Raw genomic sequence first — 13,570 nt, forward strand, 5'->3', positions numbered from 1 at the left:
TGATTATGACTTGATTTTATCGTTATCGATGTTGTTATTTCTGAATAATTTGTATTGACAAGGATATTCTTTTTATTGCCAATATAGTAAATGTATATCGAAAATAATTCTTACATGACAGATTATTTATTTTTAAAAATCTATGAATCAACGATTACGTAGTGGGTTAATTAAGAGATTGCATTACAATCGCTGTATAAAAGTTATTGTATCTAACAATCGTCTTACTTAGTCATTTCTACCTCATTCAATATCTGTATTCAATTAGATTACAATAGCAAAGACTACATGATAGGAACTCATTTTTGACAGTGTCAAAGAGTCTGATAAACGCCGATAAACTCTATTTTAGGCGATCCATCATCAGGTAATAGAGTAAAACATAAACTAGTTTCTTAGATAGTTACTTTATTCGATGGTGTTATTACCATAACATCAGACAATAGTAAAAAAAGATATAGATCTAATTATTGCATATAACAAAAAAGTAAGCATGGATATGCCCTTTAACAGTAAATATATAATTACAGCGATGGAATAAGACTTGGAAAATATGTATTGATATCTGTGCCGGCAATAGTTATTGGTACTAGTTTGTCATGGTCGTAGTTGTAACTCTTGCAGGATAGAATAAGACAATGTATATCAAAGATCCATGGCTAAAATGTGATAAAATGCGATAACATGATAGGTACAAAAAAGAATGCTTAGCCAGCATTAATAATTAATTAGTCCAGATGCGTATGGGGAAGGATAAGAGCTGCACTTTATGTGTAAATAATATGGAAACAAATACTTTGTTCATCATTATCCTAGTTTAAACTTTGAAGCTTAATGTTATCTCTTGGCATAAATTATATAAGAGTATTGAAATTAAAGATGGTCTAAATCGCAGCTATTCATTAAACGGAGGAGAAAAAAATCAATCTTGGTCATTACCCGTAGTCTAGTTATCCGTTATAATATTTATCATGGTGCAAAAATTAACCATACTAGCAAGATATTCAAAAAAGAGAAATTGTACTTGATCACTATAAGCACTAACTTTTACTTTATAAATGATCCAATAGAGAATTGATGATAATACATAATAAAGCTAGATGTAGAAATAAGATGATAACATTAACGACATGGACAAATTTTTAAAATTAAATGATCGAACTCTATTATTCCTAGTAGTAACTTTTGAAATAAACTCAGCCAAAAAAAAGTAAGATATCAAAAGAGAAGTAGGTTTAGGATTAGTAAATTGCAATTAAATTAAGAAATGATAGATAATGTGAGGAGAAAAAATATTGTTGGTAGAATATTCAGTATTAAGGATTTTAAAATTAGGGCAATTATATGTTATAGTTTCCATTAAGCCAATCCTATCAACTTTAAAATTATAATCATGGCATAGCTCATTGGCGAATTGTCATGAATGATATATTAAATCATTAGTAAGATTAACAATACTTATACTATCGACTAATTGGTTTTTTTTTAATACAAGGAGATAATGGTGTGAAAGGGGATCATATGCATTAAAGTATCTGTAAGGCTTTTATAAAATATAAGGAAAAGTCATCAAAGAAGGGAGAGAAAATTTTTTATAATGTCATAAAATTATTATGAATGAAACTCGAAATAGAAATGAAAGAGATATTGGCAAAGTTTGACTACAGTAGTCATGCTATGCATGTCAATGAATCTGTCGCCAATCAATAATTAAAATGGACTGTATTTTTTTGCTCTCTCTTAGTCGATAGTCGATGAAATAAGTCAAAATGAACTTTGCAATGTGATCCTATAAGTTCGATATGGTAAACTAGACATTGGATGTAATTTAATTAACATCCAATACCATACGGAGATTTTATCTATAAAGGGAAACATTTGGGGGTATCCAACTTGCTTGCAAGTTGGTTGTTAATTATCATTCCAGATTGAATTTCTAAATCAATAATCTAATCAAGATATCGCGCGCTATATCTTTTTATTTCAATAAGAGCAGCCATGTTGGATGACAAGACGATAATGCGGAAGAGTTGAAATGAATAAAAAAATTTACATGATGACATTAGACAGTCATCATCAAAGGATCAACAAGAAAAAAACAGTGGCAAATCAACGAAAATACAAAACCGTTGATTTACAGTTGATGCTCAATCTTGATCATGTCAAGCAGAATGATCACATAAGAGAGTAAAATCAGTGATAGCAAACATGCTTGATGATTATTTTCTATTTCTACACAATGATACTATCCATTAATTTTGAGTCTACATTAGACGTCGTTAGGATAAAATCATGTTCAATACGACCACGATAAAGTAGAGAATAATGATGGTAACAGAGCGATGACAAGATAAGGATAGAAGTAAGCAGATGTAAAGAATTGCTTAGCATGACCGGTCTGATAGATATTTAATAAATTTTCATAACGCTTAATGGAATAGCACTTGCCAGATTGATAACTTTGAACTTGAAATTGTCGACCTTGGCAAAATTCACGTCCATTACGATACCAATAATAGATAGGATCACCTTTATAAGTCGCATTGATACATGCATCATAAAGATCTTGACACATATCATCGCAAATGGTTAATCGCCGATCGGCGTAGAAATCTTTTTGATCTGGTGCACAGATATAACACATAAGATAAGTTAATGATTGTCGACATTGATCATTAACATTAAATAACGGTATATTATCGGTAAAGATAGAATCGATTTCAGCTTGATAACAACATGATTGATTACGGAACCAAGAACAGCTGGATAGCTGGGATTGGGGTCGAGCTAATCGATTATGAAAATAAGGACAGTATTTGATCGAGGTTGTTGTATTAGTTAAAACAGTTACTTCACACTTTACTTGACGGCTAAATATGATCATCAAGGTTAGCATGACTATCCAAGCAGTCCATGTTCTGGACCAAATTGCTGTAGTAGAGCTCGATTGCATTTTGAATGTATTTCCTCGATTGCAATCGAGCGATAACGCTAGCCCAAAGATAACAACAATAATATTATCAAAGTAATTTTTTTTCGATCAATACACTGTTTATCTAATTTGTTGAGATTGTGGTTAAATCCACGTTACTGCAGAGTCATCATCGTCTTGTTGGCGTTTTTCCCCAATAAGATTATAAGATTATTGCTACCAATAGTTAATAGCTGGTTGATCAAAGTCAGTGATGAGAATGGAAGAGAGTCTTTAGAAATGCCTAATTAAATCTATTTTAGAAGTTCAAGCCCACTTCTCCCTTCTTGTTGCAGTTCCCCCTCCACCGTGAGGCTGCGTTTGATAGACGCAGCGATACGGGCTTTCAAAAAGCAGTAAGCGGTAGTAGTACAGTATAACGCTCAAATGAGTGATTGCGCTAGTTGACTAATTTTGATTTTTGTCCTGGATTTTCTATAGTGTAGTCTGTCCCATCACAGTTTCTAGTATACAAGGTGTTACCGTGATAGTGATTTTAGCACTTTTATCACGTCTGAGTCTTTTCCTTGTGACAGTTAGTACCAGGGACTTCGTCGCACTCATGCGTCTTGTCCCACTGTCCGTCCAGTGTAGTTTCTTACAGTCCTGTTATCGTCAAGGTGGTATTAGCACTGTGCACTGTACACTGTAAAAAGGACAGACCCTGCTCGAGCTGCCTGCAGCAGGAGCAAGGATGCTAAGCGGAGCTCCGCCATAGACAACGCAAGGCATCGTAGGAAAGTCTACCAGATACACAACGATAGCTACTTTATCAAAACAGTACTTGGTGAGAAGGTAGTTGATCTAAGCTCAATCAAAATGCCGCTAAATCATATATTCGTCGCCATTGAATTCGGACTCAGTCTCTTTTATAGTTAGTAGTACAAGATGGTATTGCAGTAGCATAACACCCAAGGGACACACTAGTCTAGGGGGCATGCAAACTACTCTCTTGCAACGTTGGCTTTCACCAGACCCAAGGACTATTACAGCAGTCGACAAAATAGGGTAGGATACCTGCCCAGGGAAAAGCTGCTACAGCAGAATAGAGATTACAAACTTGTAGCAGGATACTAAATGGAGCTCCACAGTAGACAACATAGAGCAGAAAAGCCCACCCAATACACAACGACCTCTACTTTAGAAAATGCTCCACATTCTACCGCATGGAAGATGTCCGAACTGTACAGTATGCGTAGACTCGTAGATGAAGCATAACATACTGTTTAATAAACGATGTCTTGAATAGCAATGATAGAATGAATAGCGTATATAGATAGACTTAGTATGCATAGCAATGCCAAGTCATGATCATCAAACTCAATAAATAGAATCTTAAAACCATGGACTACTAAATTTACCTTAGTAGTCCATGCTTAGGACGTTAGCTAATGTCCTAAATGATTGGTGTACGAGTATAGTCAATGAATTGACCAAATTGAGAAAATTTTCATGTTTCCTTTACTTTCGGAGCTAATTCTATGCAAAGAAATAGATACTAGATAACTCAATTTATACTCATAATGGAACAGGCATAGAACTAAAAATAAAATCGACTAAAGTATTTACGAAAGTAGTTTATGCCGACTGAATCGCAGTAACTCACATGAGTTATACAGTATTATCATCGATATTGCGCTAAGCAATGAGACACATCATCACGGCATACTTGAAAGTCTATTCTGAATAAAGAAATAAGTTACGCATGTTGTCTTCTAATAAAGTATGTCAGCATGTATTTACAATAACATTGGACCGATACAAATATATTTCAAACCATACAGATCTACTATTGACAACACAAGATTGGATACAAGATACTACAAGCATTCCATAAACATCTTAATCTATCTCGATTTTAAAAGTATTACAAGCGTACGCGTACAGTTATACTGTAAAATTCTAACCCAGTCCACAAGATATACCGATAACATAATTTGCCTACATTTGTATTCGTATGATGATTGACTTTGCGACACAACTATTACAAAATATATTTCACAGGATGGCTAAAGTAATCGCACATTTAGCGTCATAAATCCATACAAAATATTAGACGCAGATGCTAGTCAAAACACGCAAAACAATACCAAAAAGTAAGCATCATCGCCAATCGATAAAAATAGAATTCATAATCTAAATTTCATAATTTGATGACTTGAAGGTTTTCAACTCAGTCTAAATTGAGCGAATGGTACGATGTATTATTTTTACCAGTGTGAACACTGCACTTTAGCCAAGTTAACATTCTGCAATAACGTAACATTAATAACACAACAGGACAATAAGGACGATTTCAATTCTACAACACGAAATAAATTAATGAATATCAATAACTAAAGATAAATGACAGTGGTCATGAATTAGAAAGCCATAGTACCACAAATGTACGTACAGTAAAAAGTTCGCGCTGCACATCAAAAAAGAGCCGAATTTAGTAATCATTTAATTTACGTTCAACAGCAAAGGGTACACATACTCGATTATACAGTAGCAAGATTATTTAGACTCTTTAGACTTTTTCTGCTTCTTCTCTTCCTTGATTGGAATGAAATGTTGATAATAAGATTTTGTCATGTCGATCATCATTTCTTGCGTACATTCTGGAAGATCAGACTTTAAAGAGCCAGGAGAGCCAGCAAAGTAAGTAAAAGGAGGAACCACTGTTTCAGGCGGTAACACGGTATCATCAGCTATAGAGCAGCAATCCTTTAGGATACATCGGCGACCCTATAATGGATTATACCCATTTTATTAGGCAATCGCTGACCGTGATAGTACTGCAAAATATCATAAAATTATATGGGACAACAACAACAACTGCATTAACTACTAACAATCAATAAGGTCTAGCCGCTGCTACACCATTGAGCATACAATAAAGTACTTGCTTCTCTTAATCAATAAATTACTCGCATAAACGTATAAGATGTGTACTTACTATTACACAATTATTTCCAATGTGAACATACGATCCTATCTGCGCTGCATTAATGACAGTGTCTTTACCCACGTATACGTGATCTCCTACCTGTAATGGGAAAAAGGCAACCCTACCGCATAAAGAAAATTATTTTAAATTAATACGATTCTTCACCTTATGAATTGTGTCCAACGGGCAAACAGGCATATATATACGCAACCTCATAGTGTATACGTACTCTTCAATGAGCTAATGTATCATAGAGTAAATCAAGCTGCAACGACACTAGCAATTAATCCATCTTAACGATAATTATATAATTAATACTTCTAGGCTTGCTAACCCTTTACTAAATTTTTTAAAGGGTGGTCTGATAACAGTTCCTTGAGAAATAACGCAATGGCGACCAATCCTAACGCTTGCTAAATCGCCTCGAATGATACAATCATCTTGAATGATAGTCTATAAAAATTGAACAGAAAAATCTTGTAGGTATAAATACTTAATATAATTTTATACCACGAAGAATTCGATGTGATAAATTTGTTATACAAGGTACAAGTAAGTATAAGAATTTTTTTTACTTAGTAACGATAGTTGCAGCCTGTACAGTTCATAACAATTAAATAAGATTTCCTACATTGCATGTTGATAGTACAACATTGAGTACACTGATTGCTAGTTATGATTACAGTCAACGTGTGCTAGTAGAGAACTGTAGCATAGTAAGTATGTACGAATAAATAAAGTATCGAGGTCAGAAAAATTATTTCTTAGTAAAGCAAGTTGGTAAGTTGAACGATGGAGATGAACAACGTTCGACATACCAACAAAATGTAGAATTATAATGATTGATTATTATCATTTAACAGAGTCTTCTAAGGTATTTATCGCAGTGTTAATTGCATGAGACAGTCTATATTAATGAGCGCGTTCTCGTTTTGAAATGTAGACCTCCAAATTCTTAAATTAGGCTTAAATTAGTGAGACCAATGCAATCAGTGCAATCTACTTACTTTCCCGTTGAGGATGATGTTTTGACTTCCGCACAACACCGAATAACGACTTACTTTATTACCAGAAGCCTGAATTAATAAAAGTATAAAACCGCATCCATTACATCCATCGTCATCCGTAAGTAATCATCGAATCACATCTATATTTCTAAACTATGTGATTGTAAGCCTACCGTTTCAATATACTCAGCTTTGAAATAATAATTGTCTGGCAACTCCATTCTATGACTAGTTTTAATTAATGATTGATCGTTTTGCACATCCTCCACCAGAAAATCTCTTTTTAATTTTAAAAAATTTGTGAATAACAATATGACTAGGTAATATTTCTATTGCCTAATATCTGGCCTATACGTATCAGTCTACGCAACTATTCTAATCAAGATCAGCCAAGTCCCGCAATGGCAGGATATGAGGTGAAAATACTTCCAAAGCGAATGAAGAAAGTGTAAGATAAACCACCAATGTCGAAATGCTGATTTCCCAGCCGTATGCAGTCGTGTCGAGGATAATGGCGCTATCGCAGCTGAAATCGTTCAATTGAGAATGAAACAATTCAAATTTAAGTCTAAAATGTGATTTAGAACAACTCGTCTACTAATTTCGATGATAGCAGGAAAATAAAATGAAATTCATAGCAGCTAAACTAACTCGTGGAGGATTGCTGGAGAAGAAGCAACCAAGTCTTGTCCTCCTCCTACAGCAGCAATTTGATGTAGTATGCTCGATACATACGAGAGTAAAGCAGAGTACAGTATAGCACCAATGATAGGCGTCGATGAACGTAAGACATGGAGGGCTCGATTTTGATGCCTATGGACTGGGTATAGTGTTAGTATAGTGTATCAAACGCTCACTCTTGTAAGCAAATACACTACGAATCTATACTAAACCTGTAGTATAATCGTATCCATGTTATACAGCAACATTCTCCGTGGATCATCAAGCCGATTAATGATGCAGCTACTTCGTTATTGCAAGAGCTCTCTATAACATATACAAGCGAATAACCACTTTAATCGAGCACCATGATGTTGTTCATTACTTCTTCATCTGTTGGATCATCGTAGAATTGGAGGTATCAATTGCGATCATACGAATTTAGATTAAATCCAAGTCGTTCATGATCATCCATTCATTGCAAGACTGGACCTCGTATCTGTTTAAACCATCGTTGAAATTGACATAGACACCGAAAGATTTCAATCTCCTTCAGTAGAAACTAATACATTCCCATAATTTAGCAGGCAAATTCACAAATGGCAGTGCTACATCGATATAGAACGATTTATATTTTATTATCCTTTGTCATTGGCATATCGATTACTAATTGCACCCACAATTTACGTCAACATGATTCCCATCCCATGCAAAATTCACCGCTATATCCAGGTAACTCATTGCTCTAGGATGCACCTTGATGGTGATAATTTCTTCTCATTTGTAAATTGAAGTGATTAGAGACTGAAACTTAATACTTATGCCTATCTTGATTAAATCTTGTGTATGGAATAGTTTATCAGCATCTACTATACACTATATGTACATTGATAGGTTAGACTGTATCAAAATTTCTTATACGTATCATCTAATCTATTGCGTGTATATGTATTAATTTATTTGATAGATAAAAGAGACGATGGTTGTCATAAAGATGAGAATAAAAACTTAGCCTCTATCGATCGATCTGCAGCACTGGAAGGTTTTCATAGGTGCATTCATTTATAAAATAGCCTAGTCGTGTTAATTGTTATTCATTCAGAATAATGTTATGGAATGCTTTTGTGGTAATGTTATGTAATTTAGCTCGATACAGTATACCAAACGGTCATGAGTGCTTCAACTAACTGTAAATCAAAGTATACAGTATCATGTACATTAATAATAAGACGATATTGCCATCAATCTGAAAACTCGAATACTATAGTTGGAAAGCAACGAATCCAACAAAAATGTCGACACACTAATTTATAGAGTCAAGGATGAATAACAAATATTTAAAGTGTACTCTTAAAAGCTATCATAGCAATAACTTGCACTCTTAAACATATACCCTTACAATTACTGATCACCATCTACTACGTCCATAATAATCATTATCATGTAGGGATTTAATAACCAAAATCAACTTTCGCTCCGAGGTTAAGTCAAATTTAACTTCATTTTCCGATCAATGCTCATTATTACTGGTAGAAAGGTTACCAACGGGTATTTATGTCGATTTAGACCAGGTTTTAATAGTATAAAATATCACTCTCATATAATTAATTGAAATTGAAAGAGAACCAACCTATTCTCTTCGCTATTTCTTAAAATTAGTTTATGCTCTTCATTTTATAGGTAGCAGAAATGGAAAGGCTACTTAAAGATATCTCGGTATATATTCAAATAAATATACCTATTATACACACAATTTTAATCCAAAATCATATTTCAGTCCGTAATTTAAATCTTAAGTAATTACTATTGCTACAGGTTATATCTTCTGACAGAATCGATGTCGAAAAACCTGCTCATTTATCAACGGAGCATTTACTCCTGGTATATGCAAGAATAAACCCAATTACTGACGTAAGGTAAGTCGCGTCTTTTATTGCTGTTATCATTTTCCTTCCGTTTCCGTTAAATTTTTATCGTCATTCATTACTTAATTTGCTTCAAATAAAATGTAGTAGAAATACGCGTATTCGTGTCATAGATGTAACTGATTTAAGTGACATGATTACATCGTTGTCATTAATTAAACAATACGACGTATAACCCCCTTGATGACAATAAATGATAAAAACGTTTTAACCGCAATTATAATTTTTAATCTTGTAATTTTGAACGGAAATACTTGCAATAGATCTACTAAGGTCTCACTTCCAATCCACCTACGTTATCACCTACCCCAGGACGACTGGTATGGCTACACAGAAGTTGTTATGCCTCGTCCAATGTTAATACTTATCCATTGTGATAAAGGTTAGCAATTGCTTAAACTCCAATTTCCAGTAAATCGGCTGTTAACAACCAGACACTGCTAAATAACCTCTTGGTCAATTTATATATATTTAGAACTACCGGAATTCCAGTGTCAACCTAAATATACAGCTCCATGCAGCAATTCGAATAAGAGTTCTTGCGTTTGGAATCTCCTTTATGTGTGTATATACCCCTTATAACAAATATCTGCAGGCACTTAATTATTTACACTATTGATTACTGAACCTTGTTTTTATGCACGAACTTCAGGATAATGAAAATGAAGATTCAGGCAATGAAATTATTCTTAAGGTACCTGTTGGAATTGTGAAGCATGGAGTTTTAGTCTCAATTGGAACGATTATTTCTGCAATTGCTGGAACAATTATTTTAATTATAGCTATAAAAAATGCATTCAGCGGAAAGGCAACGTACAAAGACAGGAATTACGTTTTAAAATCAAAAGTGCAGTAGCTAAGTTATTTATATAACTCGCTTATATGCAATCAATTTGTTACGGAGGTCAATTAACAAATATGTATATTTTTATAAATAGTATACAAATTAGACTCGTCTTTAATTGTATGAGTTGATCATGTTCATCACACGTATTTCAAGGCCCTATGGCGTAAACATTCAAAGAATCCAATTTATTTGTAATAGTAAAGATAAAATGTTTACAATTTCAGATCGATATCATCTATAGAGATTATGATCATTTTCATAAATTGTATTATTATAATAAAAGATGTTAATGCAAACTATAACCGAAGATCATAACACTATCACATTTTAATTATCTTCGTAGTAATTTCAAAGCGAGTAAAAATCGTGGTAACCGTTTAATAATCAAAAAGATTTTACATGATTGATGTATGTATTTGTCTTAGTACGAGATATAAATACTTGAATTTACAGCAACTTAGCGCCATTCGTATAATTATGATATTGTGTTACTGCAAATTGTAGCTAAAAATTTCGAAAGTCATGCAATTAACACTACTTTAGCCCTAAATACAAACGCTGGATCAGATTAAGTTTTCAACATTTTCGTTATTAATTGCTGACCATCTCCGTCAGCTTTTCGTTTGTTTACGTTTTCAAGAGGAATATTAAATTTAGTAGAAATTTCAGCTGCCCAGAGAGCTAGTTCAACTTTATGAGCGTTCCAGTTGTCTGATTCTTCTATAAAAGGTAACAAAGTGTTGTTGAATTCAGTGTGCAGCTTAGAGTATACCTGTCTGTAAAGCTACATGGATAGATGTATCTTCCTGTCACAAGTATAGTGTATGATTCCTAAGTTGACTAAAGTATCCACACTGGCGCAAACGTATGCAATCGTTTTTAAACGCATACACGGATCTAAAGGAAGCGATACCTAACATTTATATTGTACCTATTTACGGAATGATATACTGCAGTAGTAATACCGCAATCACTAAGTAATAAAATCGATGAATATATAAAATTATCGGGATTCTCATTCCATAATATATATATATATATATAATATTTATCACTAACCCGCCTTATTTAATTTTTTGGCACGATCAACTATCTTTTGTGTATACTTGTTAAAATATGATATATCGTATTTGATCATTCCAAGGCTAGCCACCCCAGCCATCGATTCATCAGCCATGAATGGAACGGATTCAGGACATGCAGCACATAAAATTGCTTACAAGTTTAAGTGGTAGTAACTTAATTAGACTATGGCATGAAATTATATTTAAAGTAGGTGATCAACTTCGTTGTATATAATGATTTAAATTCTAAATTTCACTAGTGTAAATAGCTTGTATTACTGTTGTTGCTTACCGGATGCAGTCGCTGGGCCGACAGCTTTTAGTTCTGTAAGCTTATTGCAAGCAGCTAGTCTATCGGGTAATTTACTAAACGCTTCCTTCGAAATATCAATAACTTGTTTATCTTCATTTTTCTTGATCATTTGACCTAATCCAGGTCTAAATTTACCTCGCTAAACATTACGAATAATAGCGTCAACTTATAACTTCGTATGCTACTATTTTCCTTGTTCCTTATAAAAATGTATTCTAAGTGACGGTGATAAGCAAAGTTGAGTTGACTAACCGAGAGTTTCCATTCCATTAATTTTACTAGCTCACTTTTTAGTATATGTTTCTCTTTCCTTTTATTGATAGCCTTAGGTAGTTGATTTTGATACCTGGTCATAGTAAAAGTACGCACACATACATAAAATGTATTTTTATATCACGATAAAATATGATATGGAATATGAATGAATATACTGTGCAATTTGCAAATTTAATAATCACAACTTGTGCTGTAAATATAGTTATTATTGCATTTTGCAACAAATAGCTGACGACTATTATAATTACATTTGACATGATACAGAATTCAGACTACAAAGTGCACTTTAAGATCACGATCCAAGATCACATCACATGGAATTTGTTACTGCATAATCGATAAAGATAAATGCAACAATCGACAAGCCGTACACATTTCAACGTGTGAACTACTAATGTCTACGCGAACTGGTATTTACAGTTAATGGATGAAAATAAAGTACTACAGATACAAATGTTCAATAGCTTTATTTGCTGTATATATGAATTGTATATTAGTGCCTGTATAATGTGTTAAGATCGTTCGATTGCATTCAAAGGTACTCTTTCAGCTCAAATAAGCAGCCGAAAGTGTTTAGCGTTCATACAGCAGTTATCATATGCACACTAGCCATATAGTCCTCCTTACCAGTTATCTAAAGCTACGACATCAGCCCTTGGTTTTCGATTTCCAGTAGCAGTAAATCTTGCTTTTAGAACATCCTCGTACCTAGACAACGCTACTGTCCATTGAGTTAAATCGTCACTCTCGTAAAGTGCAGCAGCCATAATGATATGGACTAACTACTGTAATGACTGTCAGCAACAGGTATAAACGTATAAACTATGTGCTAGAAAATAAAGAGCTAATGCTAGTAGTGCATCCAAAAAATCATCGAAATTACTAGCAGCAATCCAATCTAGACCTGATTCCAATCCAATCAAAGCTATCAAAAAGATTACGGTCCAGAATCCTGACGTCCGATGACTATGAGCAAATTTCCCTTTACATCTCCCGCCAAAATATGCGCGTGCTCATTTCGTCTATCAGGTTGTCAATAAAGGAAGAAACAATTTTTCCTTCTTAATTCTATTATGAAAAGTCAGTAAAACTCTTTGACCGTAGAGTGAATATACGTCATTACAAGCTATACTGGGTTAGGTAAGTTAGCATTCTATGATTCAATCTCGTCCATTAAATTGCCAGTTCGTCCATCTCCTAAAGCCAGGGAAAATCCATACTGTGCAGTGTGCACTATGCTGAGATATTCCTTTGCCTGCACGATGCATACAGTGTACAGTACAATACTGTACTGTACTGTACTGTACTGATAGACTAGACATTGACTCGATGTTACAGTACAGTACATACTGTTACTGTGCACTGTACACGTGCATGCTAATGTTTATTTACAGTTGGGCCCAAATGTAGAAAAGCAGAGCTGCAACTGTTACAAACTCAAGCAGTAAATAGATTACTGTCTAACCTTTAGTATCTTATAATTTAATTTCCACCGACTACAGTAGTGCCGATGCACGTGCAATGAAAGCTTATGTTATTTGTGCCGACAAATTTCTTTTGCACATTGCCAAGGTT

The 13,570-nt window shown here is 33.9% G+C and overlaps 4 protein-coding genes across 4 annotated transcripts; 1 reads left to right on the forward strand and 3 right to left on the reverse strand.

The window, feature by feature from the left end:
- Positions 1–2,296: 2,296 nt before the first annotated feature.
- On the reverse strand, positions 2,297–3,687 carry TRIADDRAFT_53636 (uncharacterized protein; the record flags this gene model as incomplete). The annotated part of the gene is made up of 2 exons (XM_002110028.1): positions 2,297–2,870; positions 3,635–3,687. 2 exons carry the CDS (start codon positions 3,685–3,687, stop codon positions 2,297–2,299), a joined length of 627 nt encoding a protein of 208 aa, XP_002110064.1.
- Positions 3,688–5,470: 1,783 nt separating this feature from the next.
- TRIADDRAFT_20522 (uncharacterized protein) lies at positions 5,471–7,131 on the reverse strand (the record flags this gene model as incomplete). The annotated part of the gene is made up of 5 exons (XM_002110029.1): positions 5,471–5,701; positions 5,913–6,024; positions 6,238–6,356; positions 6,911–6,979; positions 7,084–7,131. 5 exons carry the CDS (start codon positions 7,129–7,131, stop codon positions 5,471–5,473), a joined length of 579 nt encoding a protein of 192 aa, XP_002110065.1.
- Positions 7,132–8,169: 1,038 nt separating this feature from the next.
- Positions 8,170–10,351, forward strand: TRIADDRAFT_53638 (uncharacterized protein; the record flags this gene model as incomplete). The annotated part of the gene is made up of 8 exons (XM_002109485.1): positions 8,170–8,302; positions 8,538–8,622; positions 9,018–9,141; positions 9,251–9,286; positions 9,386–9,486; positions 9,759–9,877; positions 9,971–10,056; positions 10,148–10,351. The coding sequence occupies 8 exons, from the start codon at positions 8,170–8,172 to the stop codon at positions 10,349–10,351; spliced, it is 888 nt and encodes a 295-aa protein (XP_002109521.1).
- A 559-nt stretch (positions 10,352–10,910) lies between these two features.
- On the reverse strand, positions 10,911–12,762 carry TRIADDRAFT_53639 (uncharacterized protein; the record flags this gene model as incomplete). The annotated part of the gene is made up of 5 exons (XM_002110030.1): positions 10,911–11,062; positions 11,402–11,557; positions 11,699–11,858; positions 11,972–12,065; positions 12,623–12,762. 5 exons carry the CDS (start codon positions 12,760–12,762, stop codon positions 10,911–10,913), a joined length of 702 nt encoding a protein of 233 aa, XP_002110066.1.
- Positions 12,763–13,570: the final 808 nt, after the last annotated feature.

This window comes from Trichoplax adhaerens, genomic scaffold, assembly GCF_000150275.1.
Source record: "Trichoplax adhaerens TRIADscaffold_2 genomic scaffold, whole genome shotgun sequence".
Classification (NCBI taxonomy): domain Eukaryota; kingdom Metazoa; phylum Placozoa; class Uniplacotomia; order Trichoplacea; family Trichoplacidae; genus Trichoplax; species Trichoplax adhaerens.